The sequence below is a fragment of the Apodemus sylvaticus genome, chromosome 23, assembly GCF_947179515.1.
Source record: "Apodemus sylvaticus chromosome 23, mApoSyl1.1, whole genome shotgun sequence".
Lineage (NCBI taxonomy): Eukaryota > Metazoa > Chordata > Mammalia > Rodentia > Muridae > Apodemus > Apodemus sylvaticus.
The window spans coordinates 3,165,633-3,191,912 of record NC_067494.1 but is presented as its reverse complement, the minus strand read 5'-3'; the positions used below and the strand labels follow the sequence as shown (position 1 = coordinate 3,191,912).

At 40.5% G+C, this 26,280-nt stretch overlaps 1 protein-coding gene and 1 long non-coding RNA gene across 5 annotated transcripts in view; one reads left to right on the top strand and one right to left on the bottom strand.

Moving 5' to 3' along the window:
- Ncoa7 (nuclear receptor coactivator 7) overlaps positions 1-26,280 on the bottom strand; it is a 168,697-nt gene that overhangs the window by 140,154 nt on the left and 2,263 nt on the right. For both annotated transcript variants that reach the window (XM_052169264.1, XM_052169265.1), the window contains exon 2: positions 1,796-1,916. In XM_052169264.1, coding sequence (XP_052025224.1) covers positions 1,796-1,854 — 59 coding nt within the window. In that variant the 5' untranslated portion in view covers positions 1,855-1,916. The remainder of the gene's footprint in view (positions 1-1,795; positions 1,917-26,280) is intronic.
- On the top strand, positions 3,300-13,740 carry LOC127673576 (uncharacterized). 3 transcript variants are annotated; one of them, XR_007975218.1, is made up of 5 exons: positions 3,300-3,767; positions 5,705-5,908; positions 6,580-6,770; positions 9,904-9,998; positions 10,551-13,740. It is a non-coding gene; the product is annotated as an uncharacterized LOC127673576 (long non-coding RNA). The 3 variants fall into 3 exon arrangements; XR_007975217.1 differs by having other exon boundaries at positions 9,922-13,740; XR_007975216.1 differs by having other exon boundaries at positions 9,904-13,740.

The window sequence follows — 26,280 nt, the reverse complement described above, 5'->3', positions numbered from 1 at the left end:
CATCACTCATACATGGCTGGTGGGAATGTCATGTGATAAAACCATTCATTCTGGAAAGACTGGTGGTTTATTATAAAGTAAAGTGTTAAATTATTATTGACCCAACAACTGAGTTTTTAACTTAGAGAAATGGAAACTTGTGTTCACACAAATTTTGTAGACTGGTGGCAATAAGAAGCTTTGTTTATAAACATCCCAAAGGTGGGGGGAGGGGCAGGGGGTGGGGAGGAATGTTCTTCAATGGAAAAACAACAAAAAAGCTAACATCTGTCCATCCATGGAAGAAAATCGTTTGACAAAAAGGAATAAATGATTGGTAACCAATACAGGCAACAACTTGAATAGATCACAAGTGGATCACAGAGAGGAAAATAAATCTAATTGCCAAAGGTTATGTGGTACATGATTTCATTTACATCATAGTCTTGGATTGAGAAATTGAGTCTAAGAATTCACTGAGTAGTTAAAAAAGTATCAGGGAGAGTCAGGAAAGGAGCCTAGTTACAATTGGGTAACACATAGTATCCATTTTATGAAGACACCAGTAGAGGTTAACTGGGATACTCGCCAAATAAATCCACTCACAAGATAGAAGTGCATGTAACTAAATATGCACAATACACATACACGCACACACATGCAGGTGGCATCAGTGTCAGTTTCCTAGATGTGAAACACGTAAGGGGGAAATGACTGAAGGATGCAGGGTTTCTCTATTACACACATCTACAAGGCAATAGCCAGTTATGTCAACACAAAAAGTCAGACAGTCCTGACCCTGAGTGCACTATTTTCCTAATGGCTCATCCATCCTGTGACTGACTTCTTCCTTCCCCTATTTTGTTACTCTAGTCCTAAGAGCAGGAAATACTCTGCTACAGTAAATACTTCAATTCTTCCTTTCCTAAGTGCCCGATTTGTGATTTATTATTCTGACTGGGGCGGGTCCTTTGGACACAGCCTATGTTTGAATACTGACTCTGGAGCTGAATGAAGTGGATGAAACATTTTCTGAGTCTTATATTTCTTGTTTGTAAAATGAAGATAAAATAACCTCCGTCCTCGGCTTATATTGAAGTTGTACAGCTAAAGCACTCATGCACTTTAAGTCATCAATCTATTGCTTTTATCGCATTAAAAGTCTAAAACACAACTTAATTTCTGGATAAATATATTGACCAAAGAAATCCTTTGCTTTTAGTTCTAAGGCTTATATTTTAGTAAACAGAAAGTGCATTTTTACAAACATAGATTGAGGGTTGGGGATTGAACAAGGCTAAATTCAGTTCCTAAGCATAACAATTAAGGAGCCCATAATGATCACTTGAAACCTAGGCTGGCTCTGAGGCCAACAGCATTATCGATCACTTAATTATGAGTAGTGGCAGCCAAACAGCTGCCTGAGCCTGTGACAAGCCAAAGATGCAGACTCTAGGGACATCATCTCATCTAGTCCATCTGCAAAACACATAATTTTTAGTAGTGACTCTCCACAGAAATTTTACATTAGTGATCAGCCAACTGAGTTCCTGACCAGCAGGAGCTAAGAACCTAGTGCTAAAACAAAAGTCCAAGCATCCTGCAGACCAGCACCAGCCTGCTATACCTTCTGAGAGGCTGGAACCATCAAAAGTAGAAAAGGACAAAGTGGAGGATGTTGAACATTTGTTGGTCACCAGCTCTATTGATGAACAATCACACTTCTAGGGCCAAGAGGTTCTCCAGGCCCAAGTCGTCTCCTTTGTTAGTGATTTAAAGCACTGCACTGATACAATGTTGCAAAGTCAATGCTTACCGAGCAAAATAACTCTGTTTCCGTTCCTTCTGTTCCTTCTTCTCTTCCTTAGTATCCATAATACACAGCTAAAAGTGCAAAGTGTTTGGAAACAGTCCTCTTTAATCAGTGAGTCATATTCCTGCAATTAAAAAAAATAAAGCAACTATCAGTTCAGACATTTATAATGGCTAATAAGATGCAGAATAAAGCAGAGTGACATGGTCCAAAACAAACGAAGGATAAACTTTAACCAGGAAACAGTCACATGAGTTAAGTACAAAATGCAAATGGGTTGGGAGTCAGGCAAACCACAACACTACAATTAGAATGCTAAGCCACAAAGCAGACTAGGGAGGGGAAACCAAACCAGAATGCTTTCTTCATAATTAACAGTAATATCAAAACAAAAACTTCACTGACCAGAAGACCAGGCTAGTGCTACAAACTGCTTTTACAAATTTATTTTTAAAATACCATACTCACAAACTCTCTTTCCCCACAATTCACTCTAAATAGTTCTCACGAATAGTATGAAGATGGCTTACGTGAGTATTTTATAGAAATATGCTTTGTTCAAAAGTAAAAGTAACTTTGGTATTCTCTTTTTAACTACTTGAGCAACTGTGGAAACGGAAGCCCAGAGGAAACTACTCTGAAAGCTATGCCTTTAGAGGCTTGCTCGGCCTCTCTCTAGACAGACACCCTCAACTCCCCGTGCTGTGATGGCTTAAATCAATAACAAAAGCTTGTTTATGGAGCAGTCTTCCCTAAACACCACTTTCATCACGCTAGTCCTCTGCCCAAAATCCTCCAAGTCCACTTACTACCAGGTTCAGCAAGTTCAGTTACTGACAGTGCTTTGGCATTCACACACTACTGAGCATGCTCAGGCTCACATTTAAATGTGAAGAAAGCAAAGCACATTTACAAAACAAACTGGTCTCTGTCTTTATTTTAATTCAGTTCAGTTGCACACTCAACATACATTATAGAAAAGGCACTATTAGTTTGTGCTTCAAGCTAAATGAGGCATTAGATTTACTCTAATGGGATCCACTGTCTTATGTGAGGCTGATACAGAACTGTAATGTTACAAGAATCTACTGTTTCAGAGGAGACATGGGTGTCACAGGAGACTACAGAAAGAACACTTAAAATTAGCATTCTAAGATGTACATAGCTCAAAATGTGTCCAGTTGGACTTGATAAAAATGCAATTTTTGTCAATTAAAAGCCTTAATGTTTTAAAAATTAGATTTAATTACATGTGTGTGTCTGTTTGAATACATGCACATAAGTACAGGTACTTGCAGAGGCCATAGGCCTCAGATCCCCTGGAACTGGAATTAGAGGCAGTTCTGAGCTGCCTTCTGTGAAAGCTGGGAATCAAACTCAATTTTCTTCAAGAATAGCATATGTTCTTAACTGCCCAGTCACCATCTCTGAGACTCCACCCTCCCCAAAGCAGTCAACATTAAAAAAACAAACCACTCAGCCTTACTAAGCCATCTGACACCTTCATTTCAAACATTAAGGATGTGGGTGCTACTGTGGGCTTCCCAAGACAGCTACAGGGAAGTGGTTCTGCTTGAACCCAAACAAGAGAACAGAAGAGCTGCCTGCTGCCCAGGGCCACTGCAGCACAGCAGCGTGGGACTGAAGAGAAAGGCCTGGGAGAAAGGATACAAGTCATGGACGAAAGATGACCCACCATCACCCCTGCTAGGCACCCTGCACTTCCCACTCTTTGAAGCTGTTGCTAGCCAGCTCTAAGTGAACTCCAAGGACTGTATTTGCAGCAGTTATGCCATGAGCAAAGTACTCCAATGGCTATTCATGAGAATACCGACTTTCTCATCCAGTGACCTCAAACAATGAAGGCAGGAGAGTCGTCAGAACTTAGGGTTAAATTTGGTTAAAGAGAACAAGGCTGAAAACTGGGCGACAGCACTTGGTACAGAAAGGAATGAATGTGAGGAACACTTAAGAGGTGAGCAAATTGAGATTTGGTGGTCTATTCAATATGGATAGGGCAGGAGAAGGAGGAATGAAGGCCGACATGTTTCTTCTTCCCGACCAGGTAGACTGTGACAATAGAGCTACCATTCTGTGTACAGGAAGAGGGCATCCTGTGTGTGTGTGTGGTGTGTGTGTGTGTGTGTGTGTAGGGGGTTCATGTATGGCTTCTAAGGGCCTGTGGGTCGTCAACTAGAGACATTTTCTAGTCTTTTGGTGCACTTGGTTAGGAGACTAAAGAGGGAAAAGAATAAGAAATCTGCAGCATATGGTTGTAATTAAAGGCAAAATGAACAAAAGAAAAGAAAAATACCTAATATTATGAGATTACCCTGGATGCTTGGCACAAGCTGTGACATCAGAAACATAAAAATAGAAAATTAATCCCATGGGGAAAACAAACAGGAGCAAACTGCCAATGGATCATAGCAACTCTGAGCTATCAAAGAAAAAAAAAACACTTCAGGATCTAGCACATTGACAGTAACATAACAAAGCATACAGGATAGTTAAGACTGTGATTGATAGATAGAGATAAGGGACCCCCAAGATGGAGGAAAGGAACCAATCTCGCTGTCATCGACCACCGTCACTTATGACAGCCTATTATCTTCACTGTCAATCCTCAGAACCACTTCACTCAGAAATCCTGTCTTTAAGTGGGTTGGGGATGTGAGGATGGGGATGTGAGATATCAACTAATTTCCCTCACTCAAGAGAATGAAGCAGGGATTTAGATCCAGTTTTGTATTCTTCGGTGTCTTGTAATAAATTTTGGAGTCAAAAGTAATGGGAGATGACCCAAAAAATGTAACATGGGATAAAATGGCTAATGTTTCCAGCAAACACCATGCAGGCAAGACAAGTGTAGCTGGGCTTACCAGCTAGAACTGAGTCCAAGGAGCAGTGGGCATGGAGGCCAAACTATGGTGAGCTAAAGTACTTTATGTCCATCCGAGAATCTGGGGTGATATAAGAAAAAGGAGAAAGGCAGGAGCCGAACCTCTAGCTCTAGTTAGCTCTATCCCACACTATGGTTTGAATCTGGGCTCTTTCTCAACTCTACCCTGTTCTTCATACCTTTCCTGGGCTCGAGGTTACCTTGTTTCTCCAGACCAGATCTAGCACAAGCCTTTCTTGTGTGCCCTTTTCTCTCCTCGTCAGGAATGCAAGTCACCTGCTATCTTCTACCTCAGGGCATTGCATCATATGTGACACACCTCTTCCCTTAGCTTCCACAGTCCAAACCGTAAGCTGCTTTCACGCCAAACACCTTGGCTACCTTTGGCTTTCCTAAGTATATGGTACTACAATTGGTACCAATTCTGACAAAAGTTTTTTAAGCAAGAGGTCACATTAATCCAGAATTGGTGTGAAGAGCTCAACACAGGGTAAACTTTAAAAGTGTTTGGTATATAAATATTACATACAATATATAACAAATATATAATAAAGTTTATTTTATATTTATTTTATTATATATATAATAAAAATTTTGATGGTGATGTAGGCTCCTTTCAGCTTCCTTCAGAGTATTGAATTGATTCAAAGCCTCAACTCTCCAATCTACCTGGGCCATATGGCCTATTTTAAAGTTCTCTTCCACAAAGCTCCAATATGTTATGATCTCTGTTTTTTAGACTTCTTCTTCTCATGAATAAATATGAACCATGACAATCTAATTGGAAATTTTTTTATATTAAAGGCCAATGCCAAATGCCAATATTTTGATTCCAGAAGAAAAATGTTGACAAAAATTGGCAAGGGAGGGAGACAAGGGAACAATCCGTGAACTGATATCTGGTGCTATTGTTCTGGTTACAACTAATTAAGCCAAAGCCCTACCCTTCCCCACCCCCAATATTCTATTAGATAAATTAAAATATGCTAATTCTGTTTGGTTTTTTTCAGTCTTTGAATTTTAAAATGATTCTTAAAACAAGACAGAAGTACTCCTTTCATCTGGAAACACAGCAGCAGATAGAACAGGAAGAGGTCCACATTGGCTGAGAAGGCACTTTGGGGAACACCACAGAGCAGCCCTCTGCAGACTTCACGCTCCAGTGAGGAAGCAGCGCCCCTAACTCAGTCTCTAATAGGAGCGGCATTTTCTGGGTAAGTGCTTCTAATGGGCTTCTTAAAAGCACTTCATTCATTTAATGTTAACGTTCCCCATATCAATACACTCAGGACGAGAGTCTCCCGCAATTACGGTCTATTGCAGACATAAAAGTGTTTTCTGAGGGAGTGCAAGATAAATCATTCATCTAAATGTTTCTTTCTTTCTTTTTTCTTTTCAATTTTAAACCAGAATGGCCAATATCAACCTAAATTCAGTTCATTTTTCAAAAAACACAGAAACCCCTCCCCTCCTTAAAGCTACGATCCAGATAAGATATTTTTTGAATCCTGAGTACAGTGTCCTCTGTGTGAGACTGAAGTATCACCAACATATTCAAGGGCAGAGCTAATGGAGACTCCCTGTTGTAGCAAGCTAATGTGGACTGCAATGTGCTGCAAGGCTTCTGGGCCCACATCTGACACACTGTAGTCCTTGAGCAGGCAGATATAACCAGGCAGGCAGTCCCCAACGCCCACCCATTGTTTGTCTCCCCAAGGACATTGTTCCTGATAACAGCTGAATAAAGTCAGGCACACACATTAGGGGCTTAGTGACACCCAATCTGGCCCCTGCAGAAGTGACCAAGATATACCTTTTATGGAGACATTTTCTTCCAGAAAATTATACATAACAAAAAACGACAGGTGTTCCTTCTCTCTCACAGCCACATTCAAACCATGGAAGGCTATTCAAAACTCACCAGAAATTTGAATGTTTTTCTTAACAAAAAGAAAAAGATGGGAAGAGAGACACAGAACCAAATCCAAATCTGCACCACAAACCTTCAAGAGAACCAAGAGACAATGCCCAAATAAACAAACATGGAATGGCATACAAAGAGCACACACAGCAGAGGTGAGATGGCCAGACAAAGCCAAAGGTTACGCCTGAGGCAGATTAATAAACAAGGGAAGGTTAAGAATCTGTCAAGGGCGTTGTCCCTAGGGAAATGCACCTAAGTGTGTGAACAGTAAGGTAAGTGGGGGGATCAATTCTTGTTCACTTTCTCTTCCTCAGAAACATGAATTAAATGAGAGAGTTTTGATGTATACTTACAGAACAGAGAGGAAATCCCACCCCAAGCACTACATTCTATAAATGAACATCTACCTCTAATCAGAACTGGTTATTTTACAAGTTCTAAGAAGGGGAAATTCATACAAGATCTCTCCAAGACAAAAAAACCAGGAATCAGGAGTGATCAAATATGTAAGAAATGCTACAAACCTGGAGATGGGAAAGAGTTTAATTTCAACTTAAGTTAGAAAGAGAATCCTCTAGTAAACTCTAGAGTAAAATTCTCATGTAAACTATGCACTAGATCTCAAGGATATTATGAGATGATTCCCAAATAGGAACCAGGGACCCCTGAGATTCAGCATGTCCTCAGAAAGCTACTCACTCAGCAGAACCAGAGTGGATTCCTGTGAAAACATCTACTGTGGACCAAATACCCTATAGTAGGTGTGCAGAGGGAAGGCAGCCCTTCAGCAGCCTGGAAGCTCAGGAAGGGCTAGAGGCAGTGGCTCATCAAGCATTAAAGATGAAAAGTGCATGTTCTGGTATTGGCAGATACAGAGGCCTGCAGCACAGAGGGAGCCAATGGCTTCCAGGAAGAGGAAGGGTGTCAAGGACAGTCATAGGTGATGTCAGTGCTGGGTTATGAAGGAGGAGCAGGAGTCAGCAGGGGAACGCACAGGAAGCTGGCTGGAACAGGATGGAGAAGTGGATGTCTGGGAACAATCAGGGCTTGCAGAATCCCTAGCCGTCTACTATGGCTGGAGTACAATGTTTGGAGATGGTGGTTAGGGATATTAGTATAGCCAACTGCATTGACCTCATTTTCCTATGATTAACCAAAACCCTATCTTAGAGAAACTGGGGATACAAGTAGAATACTTCAACACAATAAAGACTGTTTGCAGAAAGCCCATGTTATCAACTTAAAATGGAGATAAACTCAAAAGTATTTCCACTAAATCTGAAACATGATAAGGCTTTCCACTCTCCATAACTATTCAATATGGAACTTGCAGTCATAGATAGAAATATAAGACAGCTGATAAAGATCAAGAGGTTATAAATAGGAAGGGGAGAAGGGAAAATATATTTATTTGTATATGATATGATAGTATTTATAAGTGACCCCAAAAATTCTACTAGAAAACTTCTACAGCTGAGAAACACTTTCAGAAAAGTAGCAAGATACAAAAACAGACAGACAGAGAAAGAAATTAGGGAAACAGCACATTTCACAATAGCTTCAAATAATATAAAATATCTTTGAGTGACTCTAGCCAAGTAAAATGCAAATTAAAACCACTTTGAGATTTCATCTCACACCAACCAAAATGGCCCATATCAATAAAAGAAGTGATAGGTCATGCTGGAGAGGATGTGGAGAAAAAGAAACACTCACTCTCCCATTGTTGGAGTGCAAACTTATATAGCCATTATGGAAATCAGTGTGGTGGTTCCTCAGAAAGATGAACCTCAAGATTCAGTATATACATATACATATACACATACATACACATAGACATACCCATACACACACACACACACACACACACACACACACACACACACATATATCCCTTTTGAGCATACACCCAAAAGCCCAAAAGACACTTCATCTAACTACTGGAAAACTTGTTCTACCATGTTCAATTTTACTGTATTCATAATAGCCAGAAATTGTAATCAACCTAGAAGTCAATAAGCAGATAAATAAATAAAGAAAATTTGGTACATTTATACATTGGGTATTAAAAAAATCAAATCATGAAATTTGCAGGCAAATGGGAAGAATGAGAAACAAAATCATCCCTAGTGAGGTAACTCAGACCTACAAAAACAAAGATGGCTTGTATTCTGTAGAGAGACTCACTTGTGCAATGTATGGAAGCATCACCTGTCAGTAATGAATCTGAGTCGTATGAATCTGAAGGCGGGGTAAGCATCCATGTAGCACTCAGAATAAATGGGATGATTGAGTTGTGAGCTAGCAGAAATGAGTCAAAGCTATTATTGGCCTAGGCATTTATTCATATGTAAGAAGTCTTAGAGTCATTACTCTGGGCGCTTGGGTGCAGGTGGAAAAGCCCGTGGTTACAGTATTCTCTTTGTGTGGATGTTAACTGTTAAGTCATTGAGAAGCAAGTTAAAATCCATATAACATCAGAGGTAGAAAGTAAGAGACTAGGAGGGAGAGAACTCCATAGGAAGGAGAAATAGAATAGTTATGGATGGGGAGTTAGCATATTGAAATGAAAGGACCAAACAGGGAGGGAAGAGGGAGGAACGGAGAGAATGCAGGGAGAAAGGAGATAAAAATTAGGGTATTCTGATGAGTCATATGAAAAACTAATAGAGTAGAAGCTTCATAAATGTATACATATATGAAAAGAATCTAAATAAAATTGCCCCATAAATAAGTAGAAAGACCCCAAATTGGCTACTAAATAAAGCTGCCAGTACCGGAAGTAGGTTATAGCTAATCAAGTTCTTGAACAAAAGGCTCCCATGGGAACCCCTCAAACAACCCAGGTGCTCTCTTGGGCTGGCCCAGTAAGACAGAAAAGCCCTAGAGCCAAAGATAACCAAACAACTTACCAAACAAGCTAGGGCCAACACCCCTATTGATTAGTATTCAGGGCACTAGAAGGTACTCAACACACTACCAAAGGAGAAAGGTAAACACCAACGAGTCCTTTGTTATAAAAAAAATGATCTGACTACAAGACAGGCTGGTGTCATAGTGGCACAGAGCTTGTGGGAGTAACCAGTCAATACCTGATTTGAGTTAAGGTCCACTCCACAAGATGGAACCCATACCCAATGCTGCTTTGGCGACAGAGAACCTGAGTCTATGTAGATCATGGTCCTAGAGAAAAACGAAATGCTTCTGTTCTGCCAAAGGAGCACAGCAATAAAATGACTAATAAAAACATTCTGTAATACTCATGTCTTGATCAACCATCATCAGAGAAGTTTCCTCCTGTAGCAGATGGGAAAAAGTACAGAGACCCACAGCCAGAGAGAACGCAGAGTGAGAGACCATGGAACATTGAGTCCTAAAAGGTATGTCTTCATCAAATCTCTCCCCTCAGGGATCAGGGAACCCTGTGCATGAAGAGGAAAAGAGTGTAGGAGCCAATGAGATGGGAGGACAGCAAAAGAAATCAAGATCTTGTAGGCACAACAGGGTTGAACCACATAGAAACTCACAGAGACTGTGGCAGCAGGCAAATGGCCTGCAGGGTCTGCATCAAAAGGGGTCTGAGACTAAAGGGAGAAGTGGACACAAGCCTCCATCCCTAATCCAGAAGCTACCTTCAATTGAGAGCCACCTGCAAACGGAAAAAGTTTTTTTTTTTTTTCTCCAAGGAAGTCTCACTGGGGAAACAAACTACTCTTAAGGGTAGGTCCTATGCTCTGCAGTAGATTGCTAATGGACAAAATTAGATCAACTGTCTTTGGAGGTTCTTTGTCTCCTAATGTTAAATTGAGGTGGGTTTTGTTTGGTTGGGTTATGGTTTTGGTTTTTACAGGATTCCCGAGTATGCAAACATGTCTGTCTCTACATCTGTTGGCATTTCTGGTGCTTTTTCTTTGGTTCTTTATCTTGTGAAGGGGGAAGAGAGGATGAGGAGGAAGAGAAAGAGGAGAAGAAAGAAGGGGAAGAGGAAGAAGTCAAGCCACATGAATCTGCATATTTCTAGAAGGTCTTTGAGGTGTGAGGCTTCCTTAAACAGTTGTTTTCTTACATGCGTTTGGAGTGTTGTGCACACTGCGTATGGCTTCTTTCTGTATGAAAATACTGTCAGCATACTCTCCAGGAAGCAGTAGAGTGCACACAGCCTGCCTTGTTCACCTTGGGTAATGATGAGAGGTGTTGCCTGCAGCCTGGTCAGCTTTGCTCTGGATGGCAACGTGCACAGAGCATCTATAGCTGAGGCAGGAAGATGGCCTCCTTTTGAAGCCCAGGGTAGGATAAAGAATATGTTCTATATCTGCCTAGGCTGAAACAAGGAAGAAGATCCTGTCCTAGGCAAGCAAGCAAGCATGTCCAACAAGCAGCTAGCCGTAGTAAGTACAGTCTGAAATGAGCACAGTTTGATACTGAACCAGCATGATAAAGTATTCCGATGTTTTATTTTGTTTTTTTGGGGGGTGGGGCAAATTAGGTATATTTTTCCAAAAATCTGGGTCAAGAAACAAGCATTTAGTGAATACCTTTCTTTAAAGGTTTATTTCATGCAGAGTTACTCCATAGAAAGTTCTCTATAGAATCTTGTATAAAATTATCTGTGGTAGACTGGATTATTCATTATGTACCTCCCACTCCAACCCCATCATGCTTGCTGTGCTTTTTACACTAGTACAGAGCTGTTTCTCCCTCCCTCCCTCCTTCTCTCTCTCTCTCTCTCTCTCTCTCTCTCTTCCTGTTTTGATAAGATATTCTGACACAAGAAACTTAAGGGAGAAGCAATTTGTTTGGGCTAACAGTTTCAGGTTATGGTCCATTTCTAAGAAGTCAGGAGGCAGCTGGCCATACTGTATCCACGGTCATGAGCAGAGACTGCTCCTTCTTTTCATTCAGTCCAGTGCCCAATGCTTAAAATGGTGCTGCCCACGTTCAGGGTGTGTCCTCCTAATTCAATTAAACCACAGGCCAACCTAATCCCCCATTGAGACTTCCTTCCCAGAGAGTTGTAGATTTTGCCACACTGACAACCAACATTATCCAGCACACAGGGGGTACTTCCTGATACCCACTAAATTTGTCACATGATGTCTGACGGGCAGAATAGACAGTGAGCACTAATAAAATAAATTACTTATTCTGACCCAAAGCACCAAGTCTGGTGAGTCACTGCTCTCTATCTAATGAACCGGCTTTGGGTGGCTGACGTTCCTTTATCAGCTTTAGGACATGTAGAACAGACCTGGCCCTCAGCACTGCCAAACTCAGCAGAGATCAGCCAAACCGCAGTCAGCCCGCAGCCTGGTCATTGTGAAGTAAATACTTGTGACTCTAATGCCATTGAGGTTTGGACGCTGTTATGAGGCAGTTTGAAAACCCAATGCCTTGCAGTAACATCCTCACCCACATAGGGAGTTTCATCAGAAAGACCAAAAGTCACACAAAATGTAACTGTGTTTATATAGATTCCCAGCTATCGCTGAGATATTAGAACCCACAAAGAGAAGTAGACAAATGACAAAACACCCAAGAGCCATTCTTTTCTTCCAGTTGTCCCACACTTAATTTACATGGCTATTGAATATTCACTGAGAAGACATCAACTGACATCTTGTGTAGTCTTGGGATACGTGTCCAAAGACTTATATATTCCTCAATGTTATAAGTTGAATAGAATTACCACAAAACCACAGATTAAACTCATAATCTTCAGTCCTTCATTGGGGGGGGGGCAGCATTATTTGGAAAGTAGGTCACTAAAATTGCAATTAGTTAAAATTAGGTCACTCTTCAATGTGTGGAGCCCTGACCAATACAATGGCTTCTTTATAAATGTCCATGCATTAAAACACGGAGAGAATGCTAGGTAAAGACAGGGCCAGAGCTTAGAATGATATGGCTACAAGCTAAGGAAGAGCAAGTGACCAGAAGCAGAAGCAGCAAAGAGGGATTTCTGTACAGGTGTCAGAGGGGATGTGTCCTTGCTGATAGGCAGATTGGAGGACATATGTTTTCAGAACTATAAGTAAATACATTTTTATGTTTTGTAGATAGCATGTTTTATGTATACTCAGTACTTTGCGCATATGTATGCATGTGTACCATCCTCTCTGTGTTCTCAAAGGCCAGAAGAGGCTGTCAGATCTCCTAGAACTGGAGTTACAGGTCTGAGCCTCAATCTGGGTACTGGGATTTGACTTGGGTTCTCTGCAAGAGCAACAAATGCTCTGAACCACGGTGTCATCTCTCCAGCTTCTAAGTTTGTTGTTTTAAGCCACCCTATTTATAATACATTGTCATTACAAACCTAACATGAAAATATGCTGATTTTAAATTACTTTTCTATATTATCACTATTCCAAAGTGATAATGTAGTCATAATTATCACTATTCCAAAGGCATGCTATCAAAAAACTTTACTTTCCCCTCAGGACTACTATGCTGCTATCTCTCATCATTTAAAGGAAATATCAGAATCCCATTTAAGGAACTGGCAAATAGTATACTGAGAAACAATAGACATTCGTCCAGATAACGCCAGTAATCGGGAGATAAGAGCATAAAACCTCACCTGCTTATCAAGAAACTATTTCGACATGAGTTTAATGTAGTCTTAGAATTTGTGACTGTATATTATGCCCTGTGTGTGATGTGTGCATCATACCTTAACGATTTTCAATGAACAAAATCACACTGCCAGTTTCCTAGTGCAACCTTGAATGACATGGCATTTTCTACTTCCTTCTTTTATACACTTTTCAGCCAGGCTGTGAATCCCAAAAAGGTGTGGACTGTTTCCACCCCCTGCAGTTTAAGACAGGTTTACACACTGGGGTGGTATGCATGATAATGGCCCCCACAGGTTCACATATTTGAAGGCTTGGTCCACTTGATCAAACCAGTTGGGAAGGATTAGGGGTGGGGCTCCGTGGAGGTGTGTCACTGGAGGTGGGCTTTGAGGCTTCAAAAGTAAACGCAATTTCCACTTAGTTCTCTCTGCCTCATGCCTGTGGATCAGGTTGCAAGTTCTCAGTGACTGCTCTAGCACCCACCATGTCTGCTGCCCTGCTACCCACCATGATGATAATAAGCCTCAATAAACTCTTTTATAAGTTGTTTTGGTTGTGGTATCTCTTCACAGCAATGGAAAACTAAGACACACAGGAACGTGAAGCACAACTCCTAGCTGGGACTGGACACAGAATTTAAAAAACTTTATTTACCTGGTGTTGTGGTTGGTGATGGTGTGCATATGTGAGACAGACCCCTGAGGCCAGTATACAGTGTTGGGTCACTTGGAACTGTCATTACGAGTGGTCATGAGAAGCCTGACAAGGCTGCTAGGAACCCCGCCTAGGTTCTCTGTAAGAATAGTAAGCGCTTTTTAACCACTGAGCCACCTCTCCAGCCTTAAATTGATTCTAACTTATTGTTAAACAACAGAAACCAACCACAGGTACTAGAACAGTAGTGCCTGTCACTATTCAGATCTGTACTGAAGCATATCCCACATCAGAAGTGTCTGAGTTTAAAATCCTATTTTCATCAATGGCAATGACAACAAACCCATGTCTTGTTCATGATATACCCCTTATATGAGATATAAAACAGAAATCAAAGATGATATAGCCATTCTAAATGTGTCTTCTTACAGGTGATGAGGTGTGTGAGTCCCATTTTAGAACCACTGGTCAAAACTAAAAGAGGAGTTAGATAAAACACTTTCTAGGATTTTCATCCTTTCCAGAAAGTGTGAGATCTACAAACTTCTAATAAATGTATAAACCTTAAATACATCCTCTGACAGGTTCATGAAACTATCTACATCAAACAAGCAATTGTAAACAAGAAGCATGTACAAAGTGGATGAACAAACCCAAAACTCCTCAATCACTCCCGAGAACATCACAGAGCAGAGTAGCATCCTATCTATGGTCTTGTGCTCTGTGTGTATTTTAGTAATGCTGTGCTAAAAACAAACCTGAAGGCCACAAAGTAATGAAGGGTGTAGTCCCTGGGAGTTTACTGTAAGAACAATTAGGCAGTTATGTGTTCCAGCATTCAGAATGGGTATGCTTAGAATGGGTGGCTTAGACAGTGTTTGTGAAATATCAGCACAAAAATCTTTTCACTTGCTTTATTTTTCTGGAGAGGTTAGGCATTGAGCTTGCTAGTAGAACAGTTGAACCTTTGTGTTTCAGACAGACAGATGCATGAACACATCTTCTGCACACACACACACACACACACAGAGAGAGAGAGAGAGAGAGAGAGAGAGAGAGAGAGAGAGAGAGAGAGAGAGAGAGAGAGACCTTGGGACTGGTCTATACACAAACAAAGCAAGTTAAGTACAAGAAAATCCCAGCAGATTGTATGTGGGTGAAGATCTTAAGGAAGTGAATTTACAGTAGTTTTGAAAAGACGGGGAAATGAAACATATCCAGCTGAATATACAATCTGTAAAGATGAGAGGCAAGAATACAGAAATTCTATATGTTTTGCAGTATTTGATAATCATCATTGCAAAACACAAACAAGCAAAATGTGGGAAAAATATAAATCATGCTCTCATCAAATAGAAAAAAACTGCTTTAATCCTGTTTTGGGCCTTTTTTTCTATGCTGCTATACCATAAAATCAAATTAGGGTCTCTTCTCTTGATACCTCTACTATCCCTAACCATGCCTCCCAGAGAAACTGGGCTCACCACTGGACACATGATCTGATAATTACTATGACCATATCACTCAGGGTTAAATATTGTTTAAAAGCTTTATTTTGATGACTAAGTATATATGCACTGACTTTTTTTGTTTTTTGTTTTGTTTTGTTTTAGAGACAGGGTTTCTCTGTATAACCCTGGCTGTCCTGGAACTCAGTCTGTAGACCAGGCTGGCCTCGAACTCAAAAATCCGCCTGCCTCTGCCTCCCAAGTGCTGGGATTAAAGGCGTGCGCCACCACGGCCTTTATGACCACTGTCATTTTTTAAAAAATGGTTTCAATGTTAGATTTCTCTCTGATTTTCATAATATGACAACAGCTAACAGAATCGCTTGCCTTGCACCAACCAGGCAGCCTTTCCAGGACTTTATATAAATGATCTAATGTTCTCAGTGATGTAGGAGGCTAGATACTATTATTATCTGCACTTGACAGATAGAGAAACTAACTTGCCTCAGTTCACACGGCAGTAACAAATGGTAGGATGGTCTTTACATTGTTTGCTGTAGTGTCCACTCTGCCCCCCATCTAGCTTACCACTGGCCTTCTCATCACCATCCTGTGCCCTCAAAAGAGAACCACTGGGCCTGAGAAATTCTAAGACTAGACTGTCTTCCACCTAATAGAAGAAGCAACACACCCTCTAGCCTTCTGTGTGATATGAAACAGCGCTTCCTTTGTCAGCTGTTTCTGACTTTTGTAATCTGATTACAATAAACTCAATTCTTTGATGCAATAAAGTCAATGCTTGCTCATATCTTAGCTATTTTAAAATTCCTGTGAATTGTTCATTTTTCTACTCAAACTACACACACACACACACACACATACACACACACACACATACATTACGGCATATTGAGATTTGCAATGTGACTTAAAACATCAAAGTACGTTGCTAGCTATGTTTCAGTAGGACTTAATAAATGGGTACTCCTTGGAGAAATCATCACAGCTCAGATAGATATCCCTAAGAATACAGAATTGAGCAGGCTCTCCCAACAGATAGAGCAATAGTCTGAATTATGGTTTCCACTATGAAGTAGAGGATACATCCATTCAGGTTCAAGAGAATTCGTCTCTGGTACTTGGAGCACTCTTGGCAAATTCCATCAACTTGTTTGCAAAAACAAATCTGTAAACCCAATGTTTGCAAAATGAGGTCAGAATTACAGAGGTTAACAAGGAGACCCGAAGTGAGTACAAACTGCAGAATTCTCCTGAATTCTTCCTGTGCCACCCGGCACAAGAATTTGCTTGTGATAATAATTTACCAGACAGAAATTTCACACAAACAGGGCTAAACACTGTCAAAGATTGTTAATAAGTCATGAAATCCATCACCCCACTCAGGGCATTTGGTAATAAACTGAGTGCCTGGCATACCCTCTAGGTTAGAATTTAAAATGTGTCACTAACGTTAGTTATTCTTTATGATGGGATTTTTTTTCTGGATGGTACATGTCATCTATTGAACACGTTCAACTTCCAAAGGGTCTCTTTCTTCTTTTTAGAGCCCTAAATTTCATGACATGCTCTTTGGAACATTAGCTCCTTTTATTATTTTTATTTTTTTTCACTTTTTAAAGTCTATTTGGAACACTAAACATGATAGAAGTAGAAAAAAAATCTCTTGGGAAGTCCTCTATGAAAGGAAATTTAACACGTTCCTGATTAGACAGATTCCATCTCCAAGGTAGAATAAGTAGTGTAACTGTGGCTTCATAGAATGAATTGGGTAGTGTTCCTTCTGTTTCATTTTGTGGAATAGTTTGAAGAGTATTGGTATTAGGTCTTCTTTGAAGGTCTGATAGAATTATATACTAAACCCATCTGGCCCTGAGCTTTTTTTGTTGGGAGATTTTAATGACTGCTTCTATTTCTTTAGGGGTTATGGGACTGTTTAGATGGTTTATCTGATCCTGATTTAACTTAGGTATTTAGTATCTGTCTAGAAAATTGTTCATTTCATTTTGTTGATTTTCCATTTTGTTGAATATAGGCTTTGTAGTAGGATCTGATGTTTTTTGGATTTCCTAGTTTGTTGTATCTCCCTTTTCATTTCAGATTTTAATTTGGATTCTGTCTCTGTGCCCTCTGGTTAGTCTAAGGGTTCATCTATCTTGATTTGCTCAAAGACCCAGCTCCTGGTTTTGATTCCTTGTATGGTTCCTTTTGTTTTTACTTGGGTGATTTCAACCCTGAGTTAGATTATTTCCTGCTGTCTACCCATCTTAGGTGTATTTGCTTCTTTTTGTTCTAGAGCTTTCAGATGAGCTGTTAAGCTGCTAGTGTATGCTCTCTCCAGTTTCTTTTTGGAAGCACTCAGAGCTTTGAGTTTTCCTTTTAGCACTGCTTTCACTGTGTCCCATAAATTTGGGTATGTTGTGCCTTCATTGTCATGGAATTCTAAAAAGTCTTTATTTCTTCCTTGACCAAGTTATTGAGTAAGGCATTGTTCAGCTTCCATGTGTATGTGGACTTTCTGTTGTTTTTGTTGCTATTGAAGACCAACCTTAGTCCATGGTGATCTGATAGGATGCATGGGATTATTTCAATTTTCTTGTATCTGGTGAGGCCTGTTTTATGACCAATTATATGGTCAATTTTGAAGAAGGTACCATGAAGTGATGAGAATGTATATTCTTTTGTTTAAGGATGAAATGTTCTATAGATACCTGTTGAATCTATTTGGTCCATAACTTCTGTTAGTTTCAATGTGTCCCTGTTTAATTTGTGTTTCCATGATCTGTCCATTGATAAAAGATAGGTACTGAATTCTCCCACTTTTATTGTGAGGTCCAATGTGTGCTCTGAACTTTAGCAAAGTCTCTTTTATGAATGTGGGTGCCATTGCTTTTGGGGTATAGATGTCCAGAGTTCAGAGTTGTTCTTGGTAGATCTTTCCTTTGATGAGCTTGAAGTGTCATCCCTTATCTCTTTTGATGACTTTTAGCTGAAAGTCTATTTTATTGGATATTAGAATGGCTACTCCAGCTCGTTTTCTTGGGACTATTTGCTTGGAAAATAGTCCCTGTATGCAGAAAAATGCTGGGTCCTGTTTATGTATCCAGTCTTCTAGTCTATGTCTTTTCTGTTGTTTTGGGGGTTTTTTGTTTTGTTGTTTTTTGAGACATGGTTTCTCTGTGTAGCCCTGGCTGTCCTGGAACTCGCTCTGTAGACAAGGCTGGCCTTGAACTCAGAAATCCAGTACTGGGATTAAAGGCATGCACCACCACTGCCTGGCTAGTCTATGTCTTTTTACTGGGGATACTGAATGTATTGATGTTAAGAGATATTACGGAAAAGTGATTGTTGCTATTATTTTTTTATGTTTTTATGTTTGTATGGCTATTTTCTTTTATGTTTATTAAAAGATTACATTCTTGCATCTTCTAAGGTCTAGTTTCCCTCCTTGTGTTGAAGTTTTCCATGTATTATCCCTTGTAGTGCTGGATTTGTGGAAAGATATTGTATAAATTTCGTTTGTCATGGAATATCTTGGTTTCTCCATCTTTGGTAATTGAGTTCCTGGGCTGGCATTGGTGTTCTCTTAGGGTATGTGTGGCATTTGCCCAGGATATTATAAATTTCCTAGTCTCTGGTGAGAACTCTGATGTAATTCTGATAGGTCTGCCTTTATATGTTACTTGACCTTTTCCCCTTACTGCTTTTAATATTCTTTGTTTTGTACATTTAGTGTTTTGACTAGTACGTGACGGGAGAAATTTCTTTTCTGGTCCAGTCTATTTGGAGTTCTGTAGGCCTCTTGTATGTTTATGCACATCTCTTTCTTTAGGTTAGGGAAGTTTTCTTCTACAATTTTGTTAACAATATTTACTGGCCCTTTAAGTTGGGAATCTTTGCTCTCTTCTATACCTATTATCCTTAGGTTTGGTCTTCTCACTGTGTCCTAGATTTCCTGGATGTTTTGGGTTAGGAGCTTTTTGCATTTTGCATTTTCTTTGACTGTTGTGTCAATGTTTTCTATGGTATCTTCTGCACCTGAGAGTCTTTCTTCTATTTCTTGTATTTTGTTGGTGATGCTTGCATCTATGATTCCTGATCTCCTTCCTAGGTTTTCTACCTCCAGGGTTTTCTCCCTTTGTGACTTCTTTATTGCTTCTATTTCCATTTTCAGATCCTGGAAAGTTTTGTTCAATTCCTTCACCTGTTTGTGTTTTCCTGTAATTCTCAAGGGATTTTTGTGTTTCTTTTTAAGGGTTTCTAGCTGTTTATCTGTATTTCTTTAAGGGAGTTATTTATGTCCTTCTTAACGTGTTCAATCATCATCATGCGATATGATTTTAAATCAGAGTCTTGCTTTTCTGGTGTTGAGGTATCCAAGGCTTGCTGTGGTGGGAGACCTGGGTTCTGATGATGCCAAGTAGCCATGGTTTCTGTTGCTTATGCTATTGCCCTTGCCTCTTGTCATCTAGTTATCTCTGGTGTTAGCTGATCTTGCTGTGGCTTATCCCTACTGCAAGCGTGTGTGTCAGTACTCCTGGAAGACCAGTTCTCTCCAATTGGAATTTGGGTGTAGAGAGTTGTGGCACAGGGTCAGCTCAGGGGTGTAAAGGGAAATCTGAAGGATCCTGGCCCAGGCTGTTCTTGGTTCCTGTGTCCTGATGGCTCTTCGTGGGTCCCTCTTAGGCCAGGAATTTGAGCAGAAGTGGTGATCTTACCTGTGCTCACAGGTATGTCAGTACTCCTGGGAGACCAGCTCTTTCCTGATGGTATTTGGGTATGGAGCGCTGTGGCACAGGATCAGTTCCAGGAGCAGACCAGATAGAAACCAGAAAGATCCTGTTCCTGGCTACTCCTTGGTTCCAGTATCCTGAGGTCTCCCGGTGGGCCGCTTGGAACAGACATGGTGGTCTTACCTGGGCACACAGATGTGACTGGCTCTTTCCTGATGGTATTTGGGTATGGAGCACTGTGGCACAGCCCTGGCTGCATTTACAGAGGACCCAGAAACAATTCATAGCACCCACATAACAGCTCACGACCATCTGTAGCTCCTATTCCAGGTGATTCAACAGCCTCTTCTTGCTTCCTTGGGCATCAGGCACACAAGTGGTGGATTCAGACAAAACTCCATAAAGATAAAATAATAAAATAACTTAAAGTAAAACTTCTGGGGTTGGAGAAATGGCCCAGTGGTTAAGAGCACTGACTGTTCTTCCAGAGGAGGCAGGTTCAATTCCTAGCAATCACAACTGTCTGTTACACCAGTTCCAGGGGATCTGGCACCCTCATACAGACATGTATGCATGCAAAATACTAAAGCAACATAAAATCATTAGCTCCTTGTAATACCAATTCCAGAGAAAAGCCTATGTTTGGAGACAAGAAAGACATTCTCCCAAAGAGAGATCATGATGAATACAAAAGTTAATTTTAAAGAATATCGACACAATATTTGATGATGAGTTATTAAATCTACCCATGATTACTAAACATGCTAAGGACATATAATAGGTGTCAGTTGAGTAGGATGGAAAGACAAAGAGTTAATATTTTAACTTTGTTTTATGTTGCTGACCAGACTTACTTAATAATTAAAATCACTGTTTACTGTGAATAAGAAGACAATTTTATTACTTACAAGAAATGCCCAGTTATCAGGACAAGCCCTGTTGGGGCCATTACAGCTCCATGAGTTTACAGAATCTCAATGAAGAAAGGCCTCTGGAGTTGAAGCCTGAACTGTGTGGCTTGACAAGAAAAATGGAGACTGGTGGGTTTGGTTTGGTTTGGTTTGGTTTGGCACAGTCTCACTAGGTAGCTCTGGTTGTTCTGGAACTCACTATACAGACAAGGCTGGCCTCTAACTCAGAGGAATCCATCTACCTGCCTCTGCCTCCCAAGGGCTGGGGAAGAGAAGTGCACTACCACATCTAGCCAAGACACTGATGTATTTATAAGAAGAGGGGACCACAAACAGAAGTATGCATGGACAAAAAGTGACTAGTTTTATATCACTAAAATAACATTCTTAACATGGGGACAATAGCAAACAAATACAGTGAGTGTGTTGCACATAACACTGAATTTCCATGAGATGTTTTTAAAGGGTCCAGTCAGCAGATGAAGGGCACTTGCGTAAGAATGGCTGTGGGTCAAATAGCATCAAGGAGTATGGGAGAGAAGATGAAGTCCTCGTCACTGAACCCAAAAAAGCAAACTACAATGCATGCATTGTAGGGACCACGTAGAGAGTCTGAAGATGGAACATTAGCAGGAAGGCTAACTAAGGTACAGATAGAAGCCGAATGTACACTCTAGATCCTAAACACCTGAGGTACCAGACCAGCAGTGGGAACAGGCTGAGTTGAAGAAATAGGAGAGAGTAGGTTTCCTGTTCACAGTTGCATATGCAAGAATAAAAAAATCTCCCTGGAGGGTTTTCAGCTACAATCTCTGGCTACACATACCCATGAATAGGAAAGAAAGATTGCAGATGAGAAGGAATTAAATGACAGATGCCTCTATTCAAAACCTTCCTCTAACTTTCTGCTATCGTGCAAAGTTACACTGGAATGAAAATTGATTTTAAGCCAGAATCCAGGTTTCCAGAAATGATGGAGACAGACGGGGAGGGATAATGTTAGCCTGGGAGCCTGGGAGACAAACACATCAAACACAGTATCACACAATAGTAAATAACTACTCACCTGGCACAATTCAACCACTTTAAGTTACCTGTCATAACTACACAGTAAAGAGAATCTGGCCAATTCACTCGGGAAATACAATCATTTGAATACTGTGGTACAAGAAAGAGACTCTGAGAAGAAATGAATGCTGTAATTTAAGAGAACACGGCTAAGTCACACAGTCTGTGGGCACAGTGGTCAGACTGGCCAGTACAGAAATTGTTGAGCTAGTTGGATTCACCCTTTGGCTAAAAATGACTTTTGAAATCTATCTAGAATCCAGACACTCCAGATATAAGTGAACTAAGTCAACCAGTCTCACCAACTCCAAATACCTGCAGATGTTCAATAGTTTAAAAATAAGTAGACTTTGACTTTACAAAAGTGGAATTTAGTTTTATAAAACTGCAGAATACTGTTTCCCATTTGTCTTAGTTAGGGTTTCTATTGCTGCTGTGAAACACCATGACCAAAAAGGAGGTTGGTGAGGAAAGGGTATATTTGGCTTACACTTCCACATTGCTGTGCATCGTTGAAGGAAGTCAGGACAGGAACTCAGACAGGTCAGAATCCTGGAGGCAGGAGCTGATGCAGAGGCCATCCATGGAGAAGTGCTGCTTCCTGGCTTACTCACCATGGCCTGCTCAGCCTGCTTTGTTATAGAACCCAGGATCAACAGCCTAGGGATGACACCACCCACAATGGATTGAACCCTCCCCCATTGATCACTAATTGAGACAATGCCCTACAGCTGCACTTCATGAAGGCACTTCCTCAACTGAGGCTCATTCTGCTATGATGACTCTAGCTGTGTCAAGCTGACACACAAAACCAACCAGTACAACTGACCCCTTGCCAACTGGACACACAAACACATCACTATTAAGCCCAACCCTTCCTTTCTTAATCATCCCCAAGATCTCACATTAAAAACATAACTTTAAAGGTCTTTACAAATCCAAACACATTAAATTTTCAGTCCCTTTAAAATATCCAATCTTTTAAAATCCAAAGTCTTTTAAAATTCAAAATCTCTTAACTGTGGCCTCCAGTAAAATACTCTATTATTTCTAGGAGGGAAAAATCATTACACAGTCGCAATCAAATAAAGCAAAAATAAACTCCAACCAACCAATGTCTGGGATCAGCTCAGTCTTCTGGGTGCCTCTAAAGGGCTTGGGTCACTTCTCAGGCTCTGCCCTCTGCAACACACATAACTTGTCTTCTAGGCTCCAGCTGGTTCCACTGCTGCCTACTGTTCTTGCAGGTCATCCTTTGGTACTGACATCTACAAAACACTGTTGTCTTCTGCTGCAACTGGGCTTCACTTTCACCATTAGCCTCTCTTAGGCTCTCTTACTGGTGCCAAGCCTCAACTTCTCTGCATGACTCCTTCAGCCCCGCACCTTCACCAATAGCCTCTCCTGACCTCTCACTTTGCCAAGCCTCAACTGCTCTCCATAACCCCTTCACGCCTTCAAAACTGGTATCACCTGGGTGACTCTCTTACATTAACAAACCCAGCTGCCAGGAGATACAACCTTGGCCGCCTCTGGAACACAGCTTCTCCTCTCACTTCCCAGATTTCATCTCAGTGATGCTAGTCTCTTCTTATCACTGCTAATTTCTTAGCATCACCTAAATAGCATCAATTGTCCCAGTAATGTAAAGGTTGCATTTTAATACTTCTGGTATCTTGTTTATCATAGCCGATGCTTCAGCTCCAGCTCACCTGAACCACAGAATCTTAAACCAGAATAGCAAATGGCCCTGATGGAGTCTTTAATCTCCCCTCTGAAATTTCACAAGGCAGGCCTCTATCATTTGGACTGTTTTCAACATTCTTATCGTCCAAGCTCCTAGAGAACAGCCCACTGAGGTCTCAACACTCAATGGCTTTTCTAGGCCAAAGTTCAAAAGTCCTTCTACAATCCCCCCCCCCCCCCCAGTAAGGTCAGGTCTGTCACAGCAACATGCCAGTGCTCTGCTATCAACTTCTGCGTTAGTGTTTCTATTGCTGCAATGAAACACCAAAAAAGTAAGTTGAGGTGGAAAGAGTTTATTTGTTTTGCCCTTCCGTATTGCTGCTCATTAGTGAAGGAAGTCAAGACAGGAGCTCAAACAAGACTAGAACCTAGAGGTAAGAGTTGATGCAAAGGCCTTGGAGAGGTGCTGATTACTGGCCTGCTCAGCTTACTTTTTTACAGAATCCAGGATCACCAACCCAGGACAGTACTACCAACTATGGGCTGACCCTCCCTCATTAATCCCTAATTGAGAAAAATGCCTTACAGTTGGATCTCATCGAGGCATTTCCTCAACTGATGCTCCTTCTTCTCTGATAACTCCAGCTTGTGTCAAACTGACACACAAAACCAGCCAGTACCTCTATATACACAGCTCTAATATTTCAAAATTTTAATACTTGTGCAAAACTCATTTAATGTAGCCAATTTGAAATGTGTTCATCAGAAGCACCACATGTTTGGGGGTCATCTGCAATTCTTTCATTTATTCAGTTTAATATTTTTTAATTTTCTTCTTGTTCTATTAAGAATGAGTCATCTAAAATAATGTCACTCAATAAAATATGAGAAATATAATTAGTTAAGAATCAGAATAAAGAGAAACAGGGTAAAACAGAAGCAGGAAAAAGAGAAAGCTAGAAGACTAATAATACTAATCATATGATTTTTTTACATTGTTATTAGAATTTAAGTTGCAAATCTGCCTCAAGCAAGTCACTAAGACAGAAAGAGGAACATCTGGTTCTTTCTTTGCATAATGGAAATGATACTGCACATATTAATTGTTCAGGGGATGGATGGCTTTGGCACCCAGAGCTCCACAGAATGCTTTGCATGGGCTTTAAACAGGAACTGTTGTAAGATAAGAACGCTTCCTCCCTTGGTCCCATCTATACAGGGATCTAACAGTAGTTTCTTTTCCACAGTCCACTATGTGAATCATTTCCAATGCAAACAATGAAAGAGATGTCAAGCAGTCAAGAATGCTGAACAAGGAAACCAAGACTGCACAGTCTGGACAGTTCTAGCTAGACTTTTCCTGGTCTAAATAAGAGGAAGACAGGCAAGGCCTTTGTTCAACCGAACATCTAGAAACCATTTCTTAACCAATTAATCAAATCAACTTTATAGACAATCCATAGTCTGTTGTGTGTGAAGAAACAGATGTATTTCATGTACCCAGTGAGGAAAACAATCTTCTTCTTCAACCATGCAGTCCCTATATTCGAAATGGAAGATTATTAAATTTACTTCCAAGTGTTTTCCCCATAATACTAATAATCTTGATTCTATGTGTGTGAATTGAGAGGATTCTGTTTAATTTAAAAAGAATTATTTGGTGGTGAGAGTTAGAAAACACACATTTAACAAAAAATGGACAAGTTTCTAAAATGACAGACACCAGGAGGAAGATACAGAAAGACTAGATGCAGAATGTAGGCTTAGACTTGCATTGTTGTGGTGCATGTGGAGGCAGTGTTGCAGCTGGCTCTTGAGGCAAGCCTCAACACATGAGTCACCACATCCTAAAGATGCAACACTTCCATTCAGGGCACAGATTTAAAAAAAAAAAAAATTAGAAGCTGCCTCCTTCTGTAACGAGAAAAAAGCTCTCATTTGGTTGACTAATTTCAGAGCACACCGTCATAGAACATCATGAAAGTTCTCAAGTTCTCAAGTTCACATACTGTTAAATAAACAAGTAACTGTCCAGAAGTTAAAAGTAAGATGTGTGCAGAAGTAGGGCGCGGCCGAGGGATAATATCTCAGCTGTCAAGAGGACTGGCAGAGAACCTGGATTTAATCCCAAATCTACACAGTGGCTCACCACAGTGTATAACTCTGGCCCCAGGAGATATGCCTCCCTCTTCTGCCCTTTACCTGCACTGCATGCACATGGTACACAGACTCATCTGCAGGCAAGACAGCCACACACATATAAAAACATCATTTTAAAAGAAGTAAAAGGCATATCAGAACCACAAGCTCTCTTAGAAAATAAGAGGTTTTCCGGAACAAACAACACAAATAATTTACTCAATACCTTGATTATAGGAAAGATTCTAAAAATGCCCCTATCTTTATTGGGCATGGCAACCTGCTTTGTTTTCATATATTATAACAAATTGGTTTAATCGCACCTCCTCTTCCAACAATATCCTCCGGTCTTCCTACCTTTTATTTAAAAGTTTTTCTTCACCCATCTGAAACAATCCAACTGGATTAGATAAGAAACAGTACTTGGGAT